Source organism: Eleginops maclovinus, chromosome 18 (genome assembly GCF_036324505.1).
Source record: "Eleginops maclovinus isolate JMC-PN-2008 ecotype Puerto Natales chromosome 18, JC_Emac_rtc_rv5, whole genome shotgun sequence".
In the NCBI taxonomy this organism is placed as follows: Eukaryota; Metazoa; Chordata; class Actinopteri; order Perciformes; family Eleginopidae; genus Eleginops; species Eleginops maclovinus.
This window is the reverse complement of record NC_086366.1, coordinates 13,871,683-13,896,793: the sequence shown is the minus strand read 5'-3', so window position 1 is coordinate 13,896,793 and position 25,111 is coordinate 13,871,683. Positions and strand designations below refer to the sequence as shown.

Here is a 25,111-nt window from a genome sequence, read left to right as displayed (position 1 = left end):
AATATCAGTGGTTGGTGTTTGGTTTTTACAAAAAAAGGCAATCACTATTTCCCAGAAAACAACACAACATCTTTAAACTGCTTGTTTTGTTAATAAAAATTAAAAGAATCAGCAAATTATTTTATTTGAGAAACTGGACCCCTCTGAAGTTTGCCATGTTGCTTGAAACTGACAATTTACTGATTATTTATTTTCCTTTTAAATAGATTAGTGTATTTCATCATCATGTTGACATTGAAATATGTGCTAGACATACACTGAAGCGTACTAATAAAATCCTTTGTGGTGGTCAACTTTGAAACCAGTTTAGAGTTGGATATTTCTAATTGACTCATGTGATTGGCTGAAGCCCAAACAACAGCTGCTGCCCTCGGCCACCCTTTATGATAAGCTGTTACAAATAAAGTTTGGATAAATAAATATTATAACATGCATTAATCTGATTCCTAGAGCTGAAGACTTGGAATGAAACGTCTGTGATGTGAACACACGGTATGAATAATGCTTCAGTAGGCGGACTGCGGAGTACTGACACAGTAATTACTCTGAAACATTCATGCTTCACATTTCTGACAGTGATCCCTTCTGAGTTATAACATAAACCGACACAGTTACTGACTCCCTCCCTCAGCCTGGCTTCCACTGTGATGAGAAAACATTTTCACTTCTTAACTTAAGCATTTGAGTTCATTTATGTGTAGAGTAATTTAGCTGATGTCATCGTCCTACTGTGCTGAACACAGTAGGACGATGAAAATGTACATAACACACACACGCAGTGAGCCATCTGTCCTCTGGTGGTGCAACAGTCATTCTGTCTGGCAGGATTTAGACTCCACGCCTGAATATGCCGCCAATATACAGCAAATCGACTTTCCACCGGCCCGTGTGGACGTCTGCTCTGAATTAAGCCCCGCCCTCTGCGCTCCGCTGCTTCACGTCAAAGTTTGCTGAGGTTCAGATGCACAGAGGTCGTTTGTCTCTATCCTGGGGTTCATGATTCCCCTGTCAGACTGGATCTGCGGTGTGTTTTGAGACCTTTACTGCAATATCAGGGGACCCACTTGTTGAGCTTTTACACATCCAACACCTTCACATAAATGTTTTGCTGACATAACACAGTGTTTGAAATGACTACTGTAGAGATTGTCTTCAGGAACAGTTATGCTGCAGGTAGCAGCGTTTTGATCCTCACTCGAAACATTTCAAGATGAGTCACAGAGGTGATGATCCAACACTGAATAGCGATAGAAGTTTGTGTGTGTGTGTGTGTGTGTGTGTGTGTGTGTGTATGTATGTGTGTGTGTGTGTGTGGTTAGCCAGCTATTTTGGTGTGTCCCCTCTCTCCTGATGCTTTGAAGATTTAGTCTACTTAGCCAAACATGTTTTAAGTCAGTCATAAGCTTCCCGCAAAACCTATTATTGCCAAAATATGCGTCAAAATGTCCCTCGCATATCGGTTTCTATGAAATCTCTCACACTATTGTTATATTGATGCGTCATTTCTTAAATTTCTGCTTTAGTTTAAGACCATAATAATCCAAATTGAGGGACGACTTGGACTTCTCAAATTGTGAATATTATTTAATTGTTGCCAATTGAAGTTCTTGCACATAGCATGACAGTCAGTTTGTGGGGCTTTAACGTTTCTTATTGTCATGGTCTTGTCTTTTACTATGAAGAATAGCAGTTTTACACTTTATTTACATTTTTACATAAGACAGACATATATATAATACAGCAATATCCTTTGAGGACATATTTATTTTAGCTTATACAAAATCATAAAAAACTGAAAAATAATAAACCACCTCCGCCAAAACCTCATTTTCAAAACCAATCAACAAGAAAAACTTACAAAAATCAAAGAAATTAAATTAATCACATGAGAAAAGGGTTATGTCCTTTTTTCTCACTAAACAAAAATAAAGGAAATTCCTTGCTTTCAAAACTATGTCCAATACTCCATTGAGTAAAAAACAAAGTGCTTTTTTCTCAACAAAAATAGAATAAATCCATCTCCTTCAAAAATGGAATTCTGGTTTTTCATTGTCCATGGCTGTGAAGGGACTTCCCTCCACAAAGTCTTTCAAGAACAGCTCAATGTTTATGTGCCCAAATATCAGGCCAATGTCTCTTACAAATGTTGCCTTTTATTTTCATGTTAAAGATGGAAAACAAGAATAACACCCAGCCAGAAAAAGAGGAGCCCTTCCAAATGACGTACCCAGTAGACTTATTTAACAGGCTGATGTTTGGGCAACAGTGTGCCGTTCTAAAGGGGAAGCTTGACAACATTATATTTACAGCCTCAAGGGTCACTGGACCTACACACTCCTCTGAATACATACATATTTAATGAAACCCTCTTGTTAGTCATTCAGTTCTCAATCCCTATCAAATGCCACTACCAATGTTGCATGTAGATTCAGTTTTCACAAAAACTTGCTCCAAAAGTGTTTCAGCGTGAGTCTACCCTTGGGATTTCAGTTCCCTAATGGGATGTGTATCCTTGAGTAAGTGTGATAATGGATTCCCACAGCAGGTTGCCTTTACACAGAAGCCGTAGTATTCTCACTTGGAGGCTGGAGTCTGTGGGGCCGAATCTGCCATGGTCGGGAAGTTTTCACTTACAGTTTAATTTCATTTTCAGGGCAGTGGAGTGACGCCTGAGCCTTAAATCCATGCTGACGCTGCTGACTGAAGGACAGATGCTTTGCTATATTGTAAAATAGACTCTCACATGATCATCACTGTCCCCCCCCCTCCCCCTTCATCAGCTAAACACAGTGTTATTATGCTTGTCGTGGCAGGGTAAGTGGACCCTGATTGATCAGTATTGATTGGAACTGTATTTGTCCATCAGTAATGGGCCTCCCCCTCAGGACATTATGTCTGCTGATTCCCGACTGCCCCCCACCCCATCTTTGGCCCCAATTCACCCCTCTTTTTATGTCCTACTTGTATTTGAAGAGCCCTCCCCCCTTCGATGGTAGGCCCCTCCATCTCTAATGAGAGTACACAGCCTTCTTCACTTTAACTTCACCCTTCCTCTGTTTCCATCCATGCTCAAGAACTGTGTGTGTGTGTGTGTGTGTGTGTGTGTGTGTGTGTGTGTGTGTGTGTGTGTGTGTGTGTGTGTGTGTGTGTGTGTGTGTGTGTGTGTGTGTGTGTGTGTGTGTGTGTGTGTGTGTGTGTGTGTGTGTGTGTGTGTGTGTGTGTGTGTGTGTGTGTGTGTGTGTGTGTGTGTCAGTATTCTTTATTGTGCAGAGCAAGCTGTTTGGATTCATTGTTCTGTTATGTAATATTTGAGCCAACATCCGTTTGTTGCAGAGACAAACTGCTGCAAAAACCTACGTGTGTGTGTGTGTGTGTGTGTGTGTGTGTGTGTGTGTGTGTGTGTGTGTGTGTGTGTGCGCAAACGTGTTTACAGTACAGATGCTGCACAGAGAAACCGCCTCGGGCATCTTTGTTCAGACTCTTGACAAACAATAGACATGTCTGTGTCTGTGTGGATGATCTGACGAGCGTGGAACTGATTACAGCTGCTCTGTAGAAAGACACACACACACACACACACACACACACACACACACACACACACACACACACACACACACACACACACACACACAATTATTACTGCTACACACAGATTATCTGACAAACCAGAAATGTCACATCATAATATGGTAGCTGTGTACTGATAAACACATGAGAAAATCACATTAATTAAATGTTCATTTATCAAACCAAACCCTTTCCTGAAGACGCTGGGATGTGACTCGGATGTGTTTAAACACGATCTAACATTTATTTCATTTTCCCCACAGACACAAGCACTGAGCCTTCCCCTCCGTCCAACATCACCTGCACAGCTGAAGGAAGAACAAGGTAACGTGTGTGTGTGTGTGTGTGTGTGTGTGTGTGTGTGTGTGTGTGTGTGTGTGTGTGTGTGTGTGTGTGTGTGTGTGTGTGTGTGTGTGTGTGTGTGTGTGTGTGTGTGTGTGTGTGTGTGTGTGTGTGTGTGTGTGTGTGTGTAAATATGCATTAAAAAATATTAAGATAAAGAAAAACACACAATTTACAAAATACACATCCTCTAATGAGATATAGCAGCCAGGTAAACATTGGAATATGATCCACTATTCTTCAGATGACTTTTGATGTAAGTAATGTGGTTCCAATTTGTATGTATCTGTGTGTGTAGGAAGTATGAACTCATTTGATCATTTCTTGATGCTTACACGTAGATGTGCCGTCTTTACTCTGCTCACTTTAAACATAACTGGCTTGTCCTTCTCACCGAGTGTTTGGTCAGAGGGAAAGAGGACTTGATGAGAGGCTAATTGACTTGGATATTTTTCTGCAGCGTAGGGGTGAGCCGTCTGCTTTCTGTTGATAAAGCACTTCCTCATTGGACTGATAATAAAAAGCTGGTCACCTGTTAAATACTCTCTTCCTTCGAAGGAGAGCTGCACGAACAATCAGCCACAGTAGCCTCAAAACATCCTGCTTTAGAGGGACACCCACAATGCAATGCTCTGTGTGATTTACAAAGTCTCTCTGATTTGAGTAACGATCTGCTGCAAATTGTCATGAACATCTTATCAGCAGAGTCCTCAGATTTACAGGACTGACGGCTTCAGGAAGCACTTTGACCTTCCTCTTTACTGAGGGCTCGTGCTAACAGAAGCTATGTTTCACTTTAGTATCAACAAAGGTGCTGGCCACAAAACCTGAAACAGTGCGGTTCTTGTCTTTAGTCTGTGATTTCTGTAGTATTTAGGAAGATATTCTATGGGAGTTCTGTGATTCGGTTACAGAAAACTGTTAAAAAGGCTTTATTGTTTAGAAAGGGTCACCAAAGAGAAACTGCTTTATTTATTCATATGTTTTTAGGGCAATAAGTAACATTGTTGATCCTGAAAGAAAGCAGTGATGGGATGCAGCTCCGTACCTGCACTCTGCTCAACATACTTGTCAATTATTTTCTCAATTTATAATTAAACATGTGATAAGTTAAACTGTATAAAATAGTGCTGATCACAGTGTCTTCAAGCAGTTGACTTCTTTAAAATATTTGGTTTCAATACAACAAAACCTAGAATATATAATACAAGGAAACCAAGTTTGTCATGAAACTATACAGAAACAAAGACAGAGGAAGATTTTAGGCTCACATTATTCAGTAGGGATTCTTATTTAACAGCTATTTGATTTAGATTAGAAAGTTCATCCTTTACCAAGACCTCCAAGGTTCACGAAGCCTCTTTGAGGGTCCTGAGGGAGCACACTGAATCCCCTCCAACTAGCCTCGCTGACCCCTGACCTTCTTAATGCTCTGCCAAGATTACGATATAGTTTGTATTTGAATATTAATCAGCAAAAATAGAAATTGAAACATTTTATACGAGGGTGACAGTATCAGAATATTAACAAACCCCTCGAACCCTCCCCCTCCTTTCATTTTCTCACCACCTCTCATCTCCCGCAGCCAAACGAGCTAATGGTGATGAATGGTGATGTGGGCTGAGATTCGTGATCCTCCAGCTGCATGCAAATTGTTAGACGTGTTACGTGGATGTTTGAATGTGTGCGTGTGTGTGTGGTCCTCCTCCTCAACTGGAGCTGTCTCAGTGTCGTGGGACGGCAGCATGACGGACAGACAGGCAGATGCAAGTGACACCAGCGACATCAGTGGGATTCAGCAAAACAGTGTAGACGGAGATCCGCGGAGACAATGACACTGGGGTCGGGAGAGACTGGAGGGAGAGACTGGGGAAGGCAAATGAGTGCGGAGGAAAGCAGGGCGACGGGGAGATCCGTAGCTTAGTTAAGATCATGTCTTAGTGGGATGTCTCCTGCTGATAAACCAAACACACTTAGAAGATGAATTTAGACCCGAGCCAGAGGTTTATTTCCTTCCAGCACCATGTTCTGATTTAGCAGTGTTGTTCTCAGGGTTTCCTGTTGAGTTTGTTGTTGATACAGGGGTTAAGTGTGTCTCTGACACACTCAGGATACCCTGCAGATAGGCGGGCATGTAAAGTTGTTCAATGCACATTTGTGATACTACTGTTTTTATTTTGGGTCAGATTATTTTGCCATAAAGTAAGTTTCTCTGCCGTAGGAAAAAATGAACACACTCTTCTCTTATAGCAGTGTTCCAGTGTGATGTATGGGCTCTATAGCTCCATTTGCACTCGCACAACATTATATTTGTTTATCAAATGTGTTTTCGTAGAAGGGAAATCAGGTTGCTTCTACAATCACATCAGGAATACACAGACAGACACACGCCGCCATCCTGAAACCGCTCCTCATGAAGCTTTTATAGGTACTGTCCACGACACAATGAAACATCCGGCCACTGATCTTCACTAATGATCCAACCCTAAACCAACTACCACTTCCTTCAAAGACACTAATGTAGTCTCACCAAGAATAGTTGTTATTTAGTCTCGAGTTCCACCATAAGGTCGCAAGGCTTGCAACTATACTACAATAGAAAGGTTGTATGTATTAGAGAAAACCAGATCAGACTTTTACCTTTTTCAAAATCCTTTGTTGAGAGTTTCTTGTTTTCTTAGCCAAGGCCACGTCCTTTGAATGTTTCGGCCCAATAATTAAAATATTCAAGGTGTCAAATCCAATGCTATTTATATAACACTTCTGCATCGGCTAGCTTTACAATCTGTGAAGCATACAACACCAGCTGTCCATTCTGCCTTGACAATGATGAACTCCATGCAAAAGCTGAATCATAAAATGTAAGAAACCCCGGGAAGATCGAGGAGGTGTGTGACGTGAACGGAAGGGTCCAGTCCCAAGTAGGTCTAAGTCCAGTCCTTAAGTCTAAGTCTCAAGTGTGCAGGTCAGCTTTTTATATTCTTTGGCCGATTAAACAGACACAAGCACTGCGTGGCCAAAATTAGACATCCTTGAAACTGTCCAACATGGCCTATGGTTAATTGTATGTGTATTCATGTCATTTTATAACTATATATATTATTTTTTTGGAATGAGTCAATACTGTTGGCTCTCACTTTAGTAACTTTTTCTTCTACCAAGCCACTGGTGCGGAGCTGATAGCGCCTCCTGGTCGCTGATAGCACCTCCTGGTCGCTGCGCTCCTTCCCTGGCAGCGCTGCAATTGTGTTGTGTTACCGTGTCGTGCTCAGCTCTGCTCCTGTCTGCCATCTGCCAGTCATATGTACCACCATCTGCTCTTCAAACCAGCCCATAATCCATCTCACTCTGGCATCGTTTGCTTAATTTAAATGCTTAGAGTAACTGCTGCTGATGTTTGATGTCTGGGGAGTTGTTACTGTTTTCTAAAATGCATTTTGTGTCTGCAGTTTACGTCTGCCTTATTATTTAATCATTTAGATCATGATAGATCTGTAGAAGCCTTTGGTCGTCGCCTGAACAGCTTTTCACTTGCTTGCTGCCATACATCCCTTCATCACTCCCAAATATAATTAGGCGGCTATTTGTTCTGGCAGCAGCAGAGACAGAAACATACAGCAGGTCGGTCTCTCCTTGTCTCTGATGCCCATACATCTGTGAAAAGCTTTCCAGGCTGATCTCAGGTCTGCATGGATGACATACCAGCAGCACCGTCAGTAGGCACCTCCTCCACATGCAGTACACTCATTCCTCTGGAAGCTGTACTCCTCTGCTAACTCTGTCATTACTACCATCTAACCAGCGTAATTACCAGCCTCCGTGTGTGTTTGTGGTGCGCGAGCCAAGCCTGCATCGTGCAGAGCAAGTCGGGGCGGGTGTTGATGGAGAAGCGGGAAAGATCATGAATGGGATAGACGGGGACAATCAAAACAGGGGAGGTGCATCCCAGAGCTGTGTAATTACTGTATGCGAGTAATTAAAAGTTATTAAATGTCTGCGCTTGAAGGCTGCGCCAAAGATGTGTGATCCTGCTCGATTCTTACTGTATTTGATGGACATTAATTCTTTCTTCTCACGGGATTCTTTCTGGGTGTTTATATTCTATGCTTTTTTCTCACAAATGTGATGTTTCAGGAAAGCTGAGGGAAATTCTTCAAATGTAGCCCTCACCCACTTGTATTCAAGGATGAGGGCATTGTGAAACGTAAATGCATCATTTGCATTACAGCAACATAGGTTTATTATTTAATGATCACTTAAAAGCGATCATTTTCTGGTAATCCAAACAAAAACATCCATACTTCCTGGATCATTTAAATTATTAAAAATCAAAACGAGTGAAAAAATCTAGATCAATCTAGAGAAGAAGGGCTTCATCTGATAGGCCAAATATATAAACATGTAGAGCATGAATGCATGGCACATGGAATACACTACCATTTAGCGCAGCTCAAGCTGTTTTTGAGATGCGTATACCGCACATGTTGGTATCACAATGATGATAGAATTTGATATGTTGCTCAGCTCTCGTTCTCTCTAACTCAACAACGGATAAAGTCTTACAGTCCTATACTTAAAACGGTTTAACTAACGGTACAGTTGTTGCTATAAGTTTCTACCCTTAATGTTTGACTGATCCTTTTTGGGGGTTTAAAACTAGGGGGGGCTTCTTTTTCCGACATTCCAATAAGTGTGTGAACTTCATTTGATTCGTTAAATGTGGTTGAAAACTCTGACAAAACTTAGACCTCGAGTTGAGAATATTTGTCACACATACATGCATACAAAGGGCAATAATGAATTGCATTAGTACTATGTATACATATCATATTGATGCATTACGCACACAGTGGTGGATTTGTGATCATAGAAAATCCCTACTGTTCTTTTTTTCACCCTCTTTAACTTAATTTATTGGCATTACCTTGTCAGATAGTGTCTGTATCTATCGCTCTTTGGCTGTTAAAGTAGTCAGGTATATTTCTCTCTGATGGGATGCGTGCTGACAGAAGACCCTGGCAAAGATCAGCTCACACTCTCTCTCTTCAGGAACCTCAGACACATAATGAAGCCATTCTGTGGCTCCTGCAGCTGGGGCCGGGTAATCTGGGATTGGGCCTGATAGTGGATCACAGGAAGAGGAAAGACTCTGTCAGAAAACATGATCAGAGCAGGAGCCTTTGGCCTGAAAGTGCCTGTGGTTTTCCAAAAACAAAGACATGATACATCTTTGCTGCTGTGTGACTATAGGGGGATTCTGTTTGCTGTGAACTGAGTGTTTTGTGTGAGTGAATGAGTAATGCACTCCTGAAGCCAGAAAATGAATTCAGCAAGGACTCATAAAAAACAAAACACACACCACTGTGCGCTGCTTTGACACAATGAGCTTGACGTTATGCAAATTAGACTTCATAACGAGATAGTCTACCCAGGAGTCGACATTTGTGGGCTTTACAGAAGCTGAGTTAGCTAGAGAGATGAGCAAAGATTTGTTCTCGCATAGAAATGTCTAATATATGCATTATGCAGGCTATTGGAGTTACTGGAAACAGTCAGTGTTTTTAAATACCAGTAAACAGCAGCATAGGTGAAAGTGCTTTCTAATGGGTTCAGATGGGAATCAGGATGATTATGCAATTAAACGTAGTGCTTGTGGTTGAATCATACAATATAATTCCTGAAAGCCTTTGTCTGAGGAGTAGCAATGTTACTGCTAGTGTCTGATTAATCACTGGACAGACTTTCATAGTTGTGAAATGTGAAAGGTCACTGGCTAACTAAATAAAAACTGAAAATACGGATTAAAAAATACTTTTCATAAGCAGCAAGTTTAGAAAAGTTTGGTAGAATTACAAGTTGTTAAGACAAACGGTGTGAGAAAAGGATAAAAGGGAGGTTTCATAGAGGATGATAAATGAAACAGTCAAACAGGAGCCAATTCTTTAAAATTGGAAATGCAGATGATGTGCGTTCACCCTCAGTAAATTCAGTGAAGATATTCCAATGTCTTTGGCAGTTTGAAGAAAGACTTATGTAGATAAAAGAGCTTAAACCCAGGAATGAAGAGCTCAGTAAAAACTGAGATTAAACAGACACTCCAGAGAGTAAAATAATATTCGATTAGATGTGTTCCACATTTACATTTTAGACATTTAGCCAATGCTCTAAAACATTTAAACCAACAGACTCATGTCACGTTTTTAAAAGGTTTGAATTTAGTTAGCTCCAAAAAATACCGTATTTTCTACTAGACTGCCCCTGTAATTCAGGTGCTTTCTGACTCTTAACTGGATTTAAGTCACATTAATTTATGGATTATATCATTAAGAATTATTCAACGCTGCTCCCCAAAAACATGTGATATGATAATAAATAATTCTAGTACTTTGTTCCCTACTGGTTTCCTATACTCTTGGAAGTTTCATTGTAAAACAGATATTAAATACCAAATGATTTGGTATGAAATGTCTTAACACTGAGGCTTCACATTACAGATTAAGTGTTCTTGTTGTATGAGGCTCTTGTTCCTGTTTGCATGTGGACCTCTGCCAGCATATCTTCCTTGCTTGCTGACTTCATTATGTGGTCCATCCAGTGCATTCATAACCGCATCGTAATCATTTCCGATATGAATCTTTGGCCGGTCACTCTGAACAACTGCAACATTCACAGCCCAAGAATTGTACCCATTTATTGCAACTGGACTGCCGGGAACTTTATGAGTGAATCACCAGTTAGCCTTTAGCTTTTTAAACCAAATAGCTCTGACACTATCGTCTGTGCCCGTGCAGTGAAGACATGAATGCCTGTAGAAATCCTCACACTTAACTTCTGTAGAGACATAAGTTGTTTCTGAGTGAACAAGAAACTCACTAGGCTGGTGGGTTTCTAAGACTTGATGCGGTGTGACTGTCATATTAAAGCACACTGCTGCGAGTCACTGAGCAATGTACCGCTCTCCCCCTTGCTCTTTCTCGACTCCGTCACACTACTTCTGGATTCACCCCACCTCACCACTCCAGCTGTTGGGTCACTTTGTGCCCTTTCTCTGTCTCTACTGCAGTCCCTACTCACCCCTCCCGTCTCAAAGCTGTTTGTGGTTCGGCTTTCCGCTGTAATAAGAATGGAAAAGAGTAGCTTCTGTCTTAGACAAATGCACCCTACATCATCACTGGGGGCCTTTCCCTGAATGAGAGACTCATGTCCAAGAGAATATGCTACAGCCATTTTCTCTTTGCATCTGGATTACTTCTGAGTGGGATTATATTAGCTGGACTGTTTCAGTGGTTTTAATCCGCAGCAGAGCAGCCTCAGCCTTCATGTCCTCTGGGTATATGAGTGTTTGTGTGTGCATGCACGTGTACTGCAGTGCACAGCGTGTGTGATAATAATATCCTTTGTCAGCCTCCATAAGATTAGCCTCAATGGAAGAAATCCTCTGTCATATCCCCTCACCTTATTCTCTCTCCCCCTCTCCCTGCCTTATTAGTCTCACATTGTTTTACAGTTGAGTGACTCGCTCTTTTCTAAATTCAGCACTCAGTTTTACTTTGCGCCTGTGGAGAAAAATGTGGGTCACATCATCTCTGTGTTTTGAAAGATGCAAATAGTTTCCAAGAAGATTTATTGTAAAACTTTTTCCCTTTTGCTTACAGATCTGCATCAGACAGAATAGAGCAGAAGACGCCGAGTGGTCCAAACTCAAACTGGTCCTCAATGGACTAGTGGAGTGTTTCCCCACCTGCCAGTTGAAAACAATGTTTTTTGGAGCCAGAGGCCGTAGCACCATCAGCCGAGTGTGCGTGGGGCCTCTCCTCTCCGTCTTTCCCTGCACCCCTCCTAACATGGGATGCCAGCCCCCCGCCTCCCTGCCCTGAGCTCTCCTGGGGCACCATGAACAGCTACAGAGACAGAGGGGTGACTTGCACCTCCTCTGACCTCCTGGATGGAGGAGGAGGAGGTTTTATGCAGCACACTCCCTTTCGCCACACCCCCAATGGCCACCCGGCTCTTGGCCCCAGCGACCCAGCCATGTTACCGCGCGTCTCCGTGCCCAAAATGGGTGTCCGGGCCCGGATTGCAGAATGGCCGCCACGCCGCGCACAGTCCAGGGAGTCGCTACTTGAAAATGGACAAATGAGCAACATCCGCTATGGAGACAACTGCTCCACTCTTTCCTCATCAGGTTTGTCATCTGACATGGGGCTGGTGCGGGGAGGAGTTGCCAGGCTACCACGAAGACGGTCTAAGGACGTAGAGTTCAGAGGAGGAGGATTCGCTGTTGATAGAAATCCACCTTTTAGCCTGAGAGTGTTCCCTCCACTGAGACAGCGCTCAAACAGCGAGGTGACGCTGAGCGAACAGGACGAAAATGAGGTGAGTGTTCAGGCTCCAGTCGCTATATTCACACCACAGTGAACCGACATGCTGTTTTATTCACAGCAGGACAAGGAGCTGCTTTGACCCTCAGTGAGAAGCCACACATTGTACTGACTGTCATGCTGCATTTCTCTGCAATTAGTTTGTGTGTTGTCACAAAGAAGAAGAAGATTATTATGAGTAATATTAGTTGAGACTGCAACTCCACCTCATGCTATGTGTATTGACAAAAGGCAGATTAAAGGATTAAAAGAGAACAGGTATGTTGTAGCTAACCTTGAGAGGAGCATAGTTAGTTTTATTCCCTCTGTGGGGATGCACATACAAGATGTAAAAATATACGTTGCTCTCACAGTTAGCTTGCATGGTAGTTGGTGGCCTGGTTAACGGTAGTTAGTCTTTTAAAGTCGAGCAAAATATACATATTGCTATGATTAAAAACCTGTGATTGGATGCCCGAGAGTTCATATTAAATAGCCAAGCAGGTTACGTGTGAAAGCACCCTAACTTTACATATCCTTTTCTTTCAGTGTTGTTTTGAATTCAGTTATATGTCACCTTAGGGGTAGTGATGGGGTGCGATGTTGACAATAGCCCTGATAATATAATCCAGCACCCCGCACACAAATGAGTTTAATCTATTTGCCCAAAATGCTCCAAATAAATTCAAGATAAATGTGACTGACAGGATTATTTTTTATTTTTTTCAAAATTTCTATAGATATTGCAATTTTATCTTGAACTCTTTTGGCCAGGATTAGCCTGTAGTAAATGTCGATGACTCTAAAACTTCCTTCTATTTTTAGGTGGAAGTTCGTGGTGGTGGCGGGATGGTGAGCATGTTCAGAGAGTACGGCAGCACCTCGTCCATCGACATCCAGGGCATCCCTGAGCAGAGTTTCTTCGACATGCTGACTCAGTTCCACCAAGAGAGGCCCGACCAGCGCAGCTCGGCACCCGAACGACTCGGGGAGCTGCTGCGAACTCCAGACTCGCCACCAAGCGCTCCCCTCCCCTCTGCTCCCTCACCTGGTCCCACAGCAGGGGACGACAGAGGGACAGGAAGGAAGGATGGAGCTGAGAGGGTGAGGAAGAAGAGCGGCGGGACCGAGTCGTCACTGGGCACCTCCTCTTTGTTCAGGAAACTTCGGAGCTCTAGTCGCGGCGAGCTGGACGGAGGGAAGGGAGAGACAAGTGAGGATGGGGGAGGCCGGGCGCCACCAGACGCCTCCTACAAACCGTGGGTGTGCCCCAAGACTTTTGTCCACTTTGACGCTCAGAGCATCCTGTTTGACTTCCACGAGGCGGCGGCTCAGCGGGGTTACGCCGCCCAGAGGAGGAACACCGCCACGGGGGCGTCAGCTGCATCAGTGTCTCTGTCCGTCTCCAAATCCTCGGCTCAGACCGTGAACGAGCCGGTCTACTCCAGCATAGAGGATCTAACCCTCAGCCTCGAACCCGGCTCTATGACCCCCTCCCTGGGCATGGATCCCCTGGACGGGCCTACTGGACCCCACAGCTCGAGCCACATGCTCCTCTGCTGCCCCCACTTCCTCAACGAGACCGGGGGCCACGGGGAGCGCAACATCAGCTTCCTGAGCTCGTCAGCAGAGCGGGACAGAGGAGGAGAGGGAGCGAGGGGCTGGCTGAGGAGGAGCAACGCCAGCGTCTCCGTGCTTGAGGTGCCGATTGAACAGCAGGTTACGAGACTGGACCGACTGAAACTGTACGGCATCGAGCATGTGGACCTGGGGGCCCGGTACTACAGAGACTACTTCCATGGGAAAGGTAACACAACATCTACTATAGGGCAAATATTGATGTGGATGATGATGCCAGCTGATCACAAACCTTGAGTCAAACTAATTAAACATGGTTATGGTTGGCAGGATTGCAACATACATTTTGTTGGTAGCTGTTATACATTTCTTATTTTATTAGGAGTAAATAAAAAAAGCAAATAACCAGCATTCCTTCTCTACCAGGACAAGTTCATTAGCATTGCACCTTTCCAAAAAAAGCAATTCCACTCTCTTCATAACACATAAAAACCCATTAGGACAAGTAGTATAAATCAATCAAGTAAACAACAGATTAATCAGCCATCTGGACGTTTTCTTGGGCTCTGAGAATTTACGATGAATATTTTCAGAAATGTAATACACTAAATTATACATTAAATAAGCTACAAATATAAGAAATGTAAACCACCAATGTATAGAGACACAGGAGTTTTAAGTCATTTGCAGCTTGAATCATAATGAAAAATGATTGTAATGAGTTTTTTAGTGCCTCTGCTGTATATAAATCCCCCTTTCTGCTCTGATTTGGGCACCTCATTGTTATTAGACTGTTGGAATTAGACTGTGTAGAGGTTGTTTCTCCGGTGTCGTTCCCCACATCTCATCCTGCAGCTGTTAACATCCAGTTGGGCCTGAGTGAGCAGAGAAGCGTGGGCCAACCTGGCAAAGCTCCCAGAATTTATTCCACATGTACCTGCAACTGGACTGTTGGCAAACTGTGAGCTGATGAAACCTCACCTGCCTCTGTGCACGTTATCAAGCACCATTTAACCTGGTCAGCTAGAGAGGCTTTGTTTTACCTATGGTTATCAGTGTCAGAAGTAACACCTCACTTCAGAGAAGAAAGGTGTGTGTGTTTGTGTGTGTGTGTGTGTGTGTGTGTGTGTGTGTGTGTGCCCAATTCTTTGTACGTCCGCATACACACTTCTTGTCAACATCACCTTTTGAGATGCTGAGGATGGAGCTTCCTCTTGGCAAGCATCATCTGCTGCACCCTAATTAGTGATAGATGCTGTTAGGAGCACATGTGTGCAAGCAAGCGTGTGTGAGACAGGCCTGCGGCCACACAGATAAAGGTTATCATTCCAAAAATATGTTCATCTGCTGACTCGTTTCAAGCTAAGCTGTCCCCCACAACGCAACTGGGATTGAGCATGTGTGTGTGTGTGTGTGTGCGGTGCTGTGTCAGAAAGCCTCATCAAAAAGCTGACATTTCCACCACAGGACATGGCATGAGAGCTAAGCAGGCCTGAGTCTCCGAACGTGTACTGGTTCATTCCAGTAAGACGGGGGGATAGAGGAGGAATACTTGTCAAGCTAGATGTCTCCCAGAGTGTCTGCAGAATTTGCCTTTCAGCTCCTACACCGCCTGTGGCATTGGCATTACCCCGGCTTAGCTCTGGAGCTTTAGAGGAGGACATGCAAGAAGCTGGTGAAGTGCGCTGATAGCTTTGTTTCAGCCTCTTAATGAATGAATATGTTGTCTGCCAAATCAGGAAACACGCCACAAATAGTTAATTGCTGACTTAATTGGAAATATTTTTTTCTTTAGAGCCTTATTGTTTAACACACATAATTAATTATATTTCATTGACGTCAAGCTCCTCTTCCTCTACATCAGAAACATTTCCAGCATTTCTATAACCACACACCACTTAATCAGTAGTAAGTAGCAATTAGCATTTCTCCTGGTTATGTGTTATGGTAGCTAGAATAGATGTTTTAATTACGTAGGAATTGTCCTCTTCTGCCAGTCCTGTTTCACACAGCCTGTGATGTTTTCTGCCAACCTCTCCCTCTGTAACACTATTTTCTTTTCTGTCTCTTAAATATTGAAATCATAATATGTTTTTGTACAGCTGAGTTTTAAGCACCACGTCATTTTTCTTTTGTTGTTTGAGATTAAAACAGTGGTGTGGTAGATGATTAATTTTTGGTTTCTTAATGTCAGAAAATTGTAAAAAACCAATGTGTTTCCCCAAAGACTAAGTTAATTATCAGCAGCCCTCATTAAACATATGAATAAAGATATTTAGTTTATCTGGGAAGAATGTGGATATGTTTTTATGTGTGTGATTTATTCTTTGGTTTATAAAATATGAATACTATTTTTAAGAACTTCCAATGTCAATTTAAAGTTGACATATTTAATTGTTTGTCCAAAACCCTTTCAGTTCACTACCATCAAAGAGTAATAAATAATATTCACATTGAGAAGCTGAAACGTGTGAATGTTGGTATTTTGCTGACTATCTCTCCTTGTCCTTCCCCAGAGCATTCAAACTACTTTGGGGCAGACGATAAGATGGGCGCTGTGGCTGTGAGCATCCGCAGGGAGAAATTGGATGACACCAAAGACCTGAAAGACCAGTACCAGTACCGCATCATTGTCAGAACCAGCGAGGTATGAAGATCTGCGTGTGTTTGTTTTGAAGATCTCAGAGTGATGAGGCATTGATGAGTCAGTATGAGTGTACACGCTCAAGTTAATTACTTACTTTCATTTGCCTCCCTTTGTGCTCCTACCTGTTGCTCTCCCTACCCTCTCTGCCCTTGTTTTAACCTCCCCCTCACCCCTCACCCTCTCGTCTCTGCCAGTGGAAAATTCCACCTGCCCAGTCCCAGTGCAGCAAAGCCAAACCAAATACCGGCTGCTGTTGCTAAAGAGTTTGGCTGCATTGAGAACACACTACCACTTTCGCATTTTGATGGCTCAAACACTCATGAAGTAATAAGTGAGGGGCTAGTGATCATGGAGAATGAATTAAGATTCTCACTCCAAAATGTCTGAAGCCTTTAAACGCATCAATCATCTTAATTTACTTCACTTCCAGAGCACCAAGTCTTCAGCTTTTTTGGGGTTGATTTGTGGAATCCATATGACATATTTCTGAGCATATTTGAAAGAACAGAACTAGGCAAAAAAACTTGGTTGCCCCTTCTTCCTGGTATAATGTACAGGAGGACATGAAAAACATGTAAGTTCTCTCGTATACTTTTATCAACATTTAGGACCTTTATTTAAACCAAAATTACTTATCAACAAATCCAAATAGATACTCGATTAATACGAAATACAAATATTCACAAGTTGCTGCCCCTAGTATGAGTTAATTAAACTTTTCCTTTTTCTCTTATCTTTTTATGGGTTGCATCAGAGAGGTCTGTTTGCATATTTTGTTTGCCTCACTTTATAATAGATAAACAGCTGTGTAGAAATATCCTTCAGACAAACAGCAAAGCTTGCTTGTAGTTCATGCAGCGGTCCGCCGGTCCTCCTCTGGCTCTGTGTTGTTCTAGCTGGATTACATGGCTGCCTGGCCTCATCACCTTAGCTTTCGCTCAACAATGGAGCTTCTCTGCCACCTAAGTACACAGAGCAGAGCTAACAGACCCAGCCAGCGCTTACTGTTCCCACACAGAGAAAAAAGAGATTGATTGCAGACTTTATTCTCTGTTGGCGCAGCTGCTCTCAAATATCCATTCCCCCAAGTCTGTCATTCAATTCTGTGCAGCATAGCTGACGCAGCAAGGTGGAGAGACTTCCTCTTTCTAACTCCATCACACATTTATACACGCAGCCCTCTGACGCTCTCGCTCAGAAGCCGGCGTGCTGAAACGAAAGCTCCATAACTTTAGACACACGTCAATCAGGTTTTATTTCTCTGCGGCACTCTTGAGTCTCTGAGGTTCAACTGTCTCTCCGGCCAGCTCCATAGTCTGCCTTGCATTTTTAATGAAGGTGTGTGTTTGTCTGTGTGTGTGTGTGTGTGTGTGTGTGCGAGCGATGAGAAGGAACAGCCTACTCCTCCCAACTATATCGGAGGTTATTACAGCCTCACTGTTTCAAAGCAGGTCAATTTCCCCTCGCCAGGGAACAGTTCTCTGTGGCAGCACTGAGCAGAATATGAATGTGTCTCGGACAGAGACAAAGAGTGTAGCTTCAGGGCGGCCGGGCACTATTATGACAAGGGAGACCATCCCTTATCTTACGAACCCACTTCAGGCTCCCACAGGCTGGTACTCACCCACCTCTCAATTTTCCAGTGACGTGGTTTTGTAACTGAGCGTGACCTCTGACCCCTATCTTTGTTTCAATAGCATTACTACAAATGTTCTGTGTCTTTCTTGTGTTTCTTTTTGTCCAGGCTTTCTCCGTCCTACATGTTGTTATTTCTTTATTTTTTACCGTGAGTTGGTCAGCAGGCATTCTGTCCACATGACAGGAAAGAGCTTAATAGTAAAGGCGACCATCTTTTTCTTTTCTTTCTCCACATTCAGCTTGTGACCCTCCGAGGCTCTATTTTAGAGGATTCGGTGGCGTCCACAGGGAAGCACGGCACAGTGCGGGGTCTGCCGCTCAAGGAGGTCCTGGAGCAGGTCGTCCCCGAGCTCAACATCTCCTGTCTGAGGCTGGCGCTCAGCACACCCAAAGTCACCGAGCAGCTCCTTAAACTGGACGAACAGGGGGTGGGTTATGTGTCTGTACTTGCCACTGATGTTTAAGCCTGTGGAATTTTGATATCGCTATGATTAATACAAACACTAAGTCAGCCTGCCTTAAATGACAGCAAAGGACAAAATATGACACTGGCTTATGGAATGCTCAGATAAGTTGTATAAAAGGGTCTGAAATCTGTATCACTGATTAGGTGTTGTTGCTATCAGCAGTGAAAGCTGAGTGGAGCAGGGCGTAATATGTTTGAGTATGAGTGTCTAACCCTAAGAGCTTTAATGTTTAACCATGTTATCTCACCTTTTCTTTAATGGAGGCTGAAGAGCAAAGTGTTTCTGCCCTGCTATCAGCTTGTTTTTATTTGTAAGGGTGGTTTACACAACGATAAAGTGGTACTCAATGTTAGATGTTCACACTGCAGTGTTCCAGCTGTTTGTTTGTGTGATGATAATTTTATCTCTGCGCTGTCGTATAGTTGAGTCAGAAGCACAAGGTGGGTGTTCTGCTGTGCCGATCGGACCAGAGCACAGAGGAGGAGATGTACAACAACGAGGAGGCGTCGCCCGCCTTCTCTGCCTTCCTGGAGCTGCTGGGGGAGCAGGTGCTCCTCAAAGACTTCAACAAATACGCTGCACAGCTCGACACAAAGAGTGAGTCTGCATGAGAGCCCCTTTCAGATATGCACTACGTCCCATACATTAGTTGTTTTAATTCACATGTTGGTCACTTAGACAGCTGAGTTGTTTTTCCCAGAAAGGAAATCTCCCAATCTTACTTTCTTAGTAATATTCTCTCTTCTTTATTTTCCAGATGGGTCTTTTAAACATGTACACTATGTTAAGGTCACTTTAATTGATTTATTATTTAATTACCATCTCATAGATCATCTCTTAGATAATTTTAATCTTTTAAGTTGATAATGAAACAATATGAACAAGCCCTTTTTCCTATCCCTATTTTTTTAACTTTCATACACAGCAAATACAGTGCTTTAGATGAAGCATTTGAGCAAATACAAAATAAATGATAGACATTTAAATATCTCATCAAACTGTGTATAGCTTGATCTCTGTCAAGCATTATAAAAATTGCATTAAAATTCTCTACCAATGTATGAGGAAATTCACTAAAGAGAGTCAGAGAACTGAAGTATTCAATGGCAAATTAAATATAAACGTCTTTACGGAGAAAATCTTAGGCCCCAAGTTGTTGTTTGTTCTTCCGCAGTGAGACCTTTTTCTCTCACGAGCATTGTGACTCATTGTAACCACGGAAAGAACAGTCCTTTTATGTCTGAATAAAGCTGCAATAGAAAGACAGACGTAGCCAGCAATGTTATTTATTTGGTGTCTTCTATGCACCTGTCCTCAACACAGGGAAAGCCCAACGCCAGTCTTTGCATTCTCATGATCCCTAGAATACCATCTGTTTTAAGCATAAAGTGTTTGGACTCATTAGTAGTTTGATGTCTGACATGAAACATGATAATGTCTTTCTCCAGCGGACTCTACGGGCACCCACTCCCTGTACACCACCTACCAGGGGTACGAGGTCATGTTCCATGTGTCCACCATGCTGCCGTACATGCCCAACAACCCACAGCAGGTAAGAACTTTAGTCGTCTCTCAGGCCATGTCTGGGGCGTACCGCTTGAAAATCAAACCGCCACTTATCTTTTTCAACCGTTCACTGTCCATGGTTGTCCATTACAGCCTCTTCTGTGGCTACGGGTCGTAAACCAACAACAAGAATTCATAAAGTGGAAACTTGTGACTTGTGTCACCATGTTCATTTAGAGTCTGTTTTCCCTCTTTCATTAAGCCTCTCCTGTTTTTATAGTTTTTGTTCTTTACTGTCCTCTCTTACGCACTGGCTTTTTATTTTGGCCTCTCACTCTAACTCTTGTTCTTTAACGGGATCAGAACAGGGTGGGGTTCAGTAGTGAGGAGCTTTATGTTCTCCCTCTTTTCTTTTCACTTCTTTAAATAAAAGCTTTCATAAATGTTCTCCAGGGTGCTTTCAGCATGGACTGTGTCAGTGACCTGTGTGTAACGTAACATTTGCATGTGGCTATCTTTTATAGTTTGCCTGAGTGTTTGCGTGAGAGGCTCACACGGGTAGAAACATGTGTTCAGACAAGCCTTGTGAGTGTAAGGATTACTGTACAATGTGTCTGTGGTCTACGCTATGGAGAAGTTAAAAAAGACAATGTGTTTATATTATGAATTAGAGAACTGTACTTTGTTACCATGCCCACAGCAATCTAATGTTATTCTGTAAACATCTCCATCATCCAGGTAAACATCTTGTACATTTTGAGTAAACAAGTAATGTGAGGGTTATAGGTTTTAATGAAGTCAATTAAAGGTGTTTAGACAGTTCACATGGCTACAACCTCTTAAATCCGAAAGTGAAATTTTATAAATGGCACAATATCTCCATCCAGAGGTTAGAGGGCTGCAGCAGAGAGGAGTTTAACTTGCTTAGATGAACCTGTAGGTGGCAGCATCTGACATTAAAATTACCTGCAGTAGCTAAACGGAGGCAGACGGGGTGAATTAATAACATAAATACTGTGGCTTTTAAATTCAGAAGAGAGGTAGAGAAGAGCACAAGGTAAGCCTGCACCTTGTGTGTGATGAAATGTTCAGTTAATACCATTTGAGTAGTTGTATTCCGAATGAATGCTGAAATAGAACATTTAAAAAACCCTATTTTCTCCTAATGCATTCTAGCAATAATAGATCATCTTTGTAACCACATCGGCCACAACTTGCAGTCTCAGTATGAGTGAAGGATGCTCCTGTTGCACCATGCTGGAGAATGTGTGTATCTGAGGCCAATCAGTGGGCCGGGTTACATAATTGGTATTTTCACACTTCACTCTGCTGATGAAGAGAGGATTGGCAAGCACAGCACCACAGACACAGCCTGCACTCTGTGCCACGGCTCTTACACGAACACAGATAGACGGACAACCTAACACAGACACAAATAGCCCACACAGAATCCGAAAAACAAATTACATAAAGAGCTGTTGTTGGTGTTGAGTGTCTTAATCTCTCATTTCCCTTGTCAGACTCTCTTGTTGAATGAGCCACTTGTGTCATATTCAGTCATGTAAGCTCATTTAATTAATTAGTACTTTTATTCTCTTCTTCCATAGCTCCTGAGGAAGCGCCACATAGGGAACGACATTGTCACCATAATCTTCCAGGAGCCGGGAGCGCTCCCTTTCACCCCGCAGAATATCCGCTCCCACTTCCAGCACGTCTTTGTAATTGTCCGTGTGCATAACCCCTGCTCTGAAGGCACCTGTTACAGGTAAATGTTGTCAACAAAAACCAGCATGTGTTTACATTCGGGATGTTACAATTAGTCCAATAAATGATAAGTTACTAAACAGAAAACTATTTGTATTAAAGTTATAGGTAAGGGCGGTTTTCAGTGTCCCAATTATTGAGAGTTGTTGTGTGTTTGATATCATATCAACATTTATTTATGTGGGTTTTGGGTCTGACAAAACAAGAAATAATCTGGCACTTTGAGAAACTCTGATGGACATTTTTCTCTATTTCTGGCATTTTATAGACCAATTCATTAAAGGGCCTATTAATGAATATTAAACACTATCATACGTGTGAGCCGTAGTTCAATATTAAAAATGATAGTTTGTCACAATTCAAACCTGTGTCACTCTTTCCTTCAGTGTTGCTGTGACCAGAATGAAAGACGTGCCTCCCTTCGGCCCACCCATCCCCAGCGGCGTCACCTTCCGCGACCCAGAAACCTTTCGTAACTTCCTTCTAGCCAAAGTTATCAATGCAGAAACCGCAGCACACAAGTCGGAGAAGTTCCACACCATGGCGACACGAACGCGGCAGGAGTACCTGCGGGACCTGGCGGAGAACTACGTCAGCAGCACGCCACTCGACTCCGCGGGCAAGCTCAATAACCTCATCTCCCTCGCATCTAAAAAACGGGAGCGCTCCAAGGCGAGAGAGGGAGCAGAGCTGGGGGCTGCAGGGGCCATCGCCTGGAGGGTCCACGCTCAGGACTTCAGCGGGGGAGGGACGGAGCTCCCCTGTGCCTTGGGTCTGTCGGCTGAGTACGTCCTCCTGACAGACTGCTCCACAAAAGAGGTGGTGTTTAACTGTTTCTGTGCCGACGTGATCGGCTGGACTCCGGAGCGGCTGGCGCTGAAGATCTTCTATGGGCGAGGAGACCACATCGCCGTGCGGGTGCCAGAGGGGTTTGCACCGGACATCAGGGAGGTGGTGCAGAGGTTAAAGGTGAGAAGTTAGAACTTTTCCAGTTCAGGTGGAGAGGGATGGTCCAGGAAAAGTAAGTCTTTGTTAAGGCTGTTGTAGCTTGTGGTGAGTTGGGACTGTAGTTTTAGTAACCAAACAAAGTTATGCTTATATTTAATCATTAAAACACACTGTGTTTTCCCTTGAGGCCTGACCAATCTGTTGAATTAATTTCCGTCCTCCAAAAAATCTTGCTTAACCCATTTTAAATATATTGCATCTTCCTATTCCCCATTTCCTAATTTCTTTACCGGCGCTTGTGAATAAAGGCCTTATTAATGTCCTTGTTTTCAAGCTTACTGTTGTTTTTGCACTGCCTTTGTTTGGTATCCCTATATTAGGGAAATCAGGACTCAAATGTACAAAAAATATATATTTTTCCATTGCAAGCATTTGTTACACCTCTCTACTTGTTTTTATTTGGAATCACTCCTAAGCATCCTGGAAATCAGGATTATTAACAAAAGCAACTGTGAAGATGATTACAAGAAATAGGATGGATTTTTAGACAATGTGTTTAATGCTAGTAACTTTCAAATGTATAATACAGTCTAATAGATTACTCGCTTTTTTAATGAAGTTGTAATTATGTTCTCTGACTGATCAGAAGCATTTCGTGTTGTGGAAATCCTGGTAACATGTAATTTGATTATGTTTCCTGTGTTTTGGAAACCATAGAGACATAAGTACATAATAATTCTGTTAATGTGATATTTATTTATTCACACCCTTTCTTCTCCTTGGCCAGTCGTTGACGGTGGGATGTGAGACAGTGGATATGACTCTGAGAAGAAACGGACTGGGACAACTGGGCTTCCATGTCCGCTTGGACGGCACTGTGGCTGAGGTACAGCAAGATGTCTATAACACAAGATCTCAAATTCTCATTCACAAAGAATCTTGGCTGTTCATAAGTGGCCTGATTAACTTATTTGTTGGTGTTTTATTCGATGCAGGTGGAGGAGTATGGCTTTGCGTGGCAGGCGGGGCTGAGGCAGGGCAGTCGGTTGGTGGAGATCTGCAAGGTGGCCGCGGTGACGCTGACTCACGAGCAGATGATTGACCTGCTGAGGACGTCAGTCACGGTCAAAGTCGTCATCATTCCTCCGTACGAAGAGGGGGGGCCTCGCAGGTGTGTAAAAATATCTTTGAAGATACACTAATAACAGGTTTTTTAAATAGCTGTGGTGAATACAGATATTAAGGCAGTAGGCTGCACAATACTGTGTGTTAGCCGGCAGTAGTGGAAGGATAAGCGAGAGCGAGAGAGCAGGACGCTCTCAAACACACAAAAGCATGGAAGAGGTAGTGGCCAGACTCCAATGTTCTGAGAGGATTTTGTGTGGGAGTGTGTGAAAAGAGGAAGCGAGCAAACAGAGCGAAAGAACGATGTGTAGTTTGAGAGGAAAAGGCGGAAAGGAAGCATCTAGACAAAAAAGAAAGTAGCATTTTTATTTTATGGAAATTATCAAAAAGAATCTGGCTTTCTTTGTTTCCCCATCCTTTATATCCAGTCTCGTCTTGCTCAGCTTACTATCGCCTCGTTTCCCCTCCTCCCACCATCTATTTCTTTCCCCTGCCGTCATCCTTTTCCAACCTTTCATCTACACACGGCCTTGACAAAGACAGAATAACGAGGCCTTACGAGACGCTGATGTGGTGTTACAGTACGGTAATGGAGGTGAAGAAATAACCTGTGTGTGTGTGTGTGTGTGTGTGTGTGTGTGTGTGTGTGTGTGTGTGTGTGTGTGTGTGTGTGTGTGTGTGTGTGTGTGTGTGTGTGTGTGTGTGTGTGTGTGTGTGTGTGTGTGTGTGTGTGTGTGTGTGTGTGTGTGTGTGTGTGTGTGTGTGTGTGTGTGTTAAATACAGTCATTGTGGCTGGTTGTGTGATCGCACAGTGGTTAGTATCTTTAATGTTGGAGGCAGTTTAATTACACCAAGTGAAATCCCTTTCTCACACACACACACACACACACACACACACACACACACACACACACACACACACACACACACACACACTCTCTCTCTCTCTCAAGTAGCAGCTGATAATTAGAGTCTTGCATTTCGCCCCCCTCCCTCTCTTTCTCTCTTGGACTCGTTTGACGTTGTGTGCCAGGCAAGCAGATTGCGTGAGATTAAGGCCTGGAATCTGCAGGAGAAAAAAAGGAGACCACAAAAATAAATAAATATATAAATGAGTGGAAGTGATTAATTAAAAATGCATGTACTGTGCGAATGAAAGAGGCAGA

The 25,111-nt window shown here is 43.0% G+C and overlaps 1 protein-coding gene across 6 annotated transcripts in view; it reads left to right on the top strand.

Annotated features, from left to right (window-relative positions):
• Nucleotides 1-25,111, top strand: part of sipa1l3 (signal-induced proliferation-associated 1 like 3) — a 63,634-nt gene that overhangs the window by 25,842 nt on the left and 12,681 nt on the right. For all 6 annotated transcript variants that reach the window (XM_063906655.1, XM_063906651.1, XM_063906652.1 and 3 more), the window contains exons 2-12: nt 3,834-3,894; nt 11,568-12,288; nt 13,098-14,079; nt 16,367-16,497; nt 18,375-18,563; nt 19,025-19,199; nt 20,051-20,154; nt 21,716-21,873; nt 22,259-22,841; nt 23,608-23,706; nt 23,816-23,991. In XM_063906655.1, coding sequence (XP_063762725.1) covers nt 11,806-12,288; nt 13,098-14,079; nt 16,367-16,497; nt 18,375-18,563; nt 19,025-19,199; nt 20,051-20,154; nt 21,716-21,873; nt 22,259-22,841; nt 23,608-23,706; nt 23,816-23,991 — 3,080 coding nt within the window. In that variant the 5' untranslated portion in view covers nt 3,834-3,894; nt 11,568-11,805. The remainder of the gene's footprint in view (nt 1-3,833; nt 3,895-11,567; nt 12,289-13,097; nt 14,080-16,366; nt 16,498-18,374; nt 18,564-19,024; nt 19,200-20,050; nt 20,155-21,715; nt 21,874-22,258; nt 22,842-23,607; nt 23,707-23,815; nt 23,992-25,111) is intronic.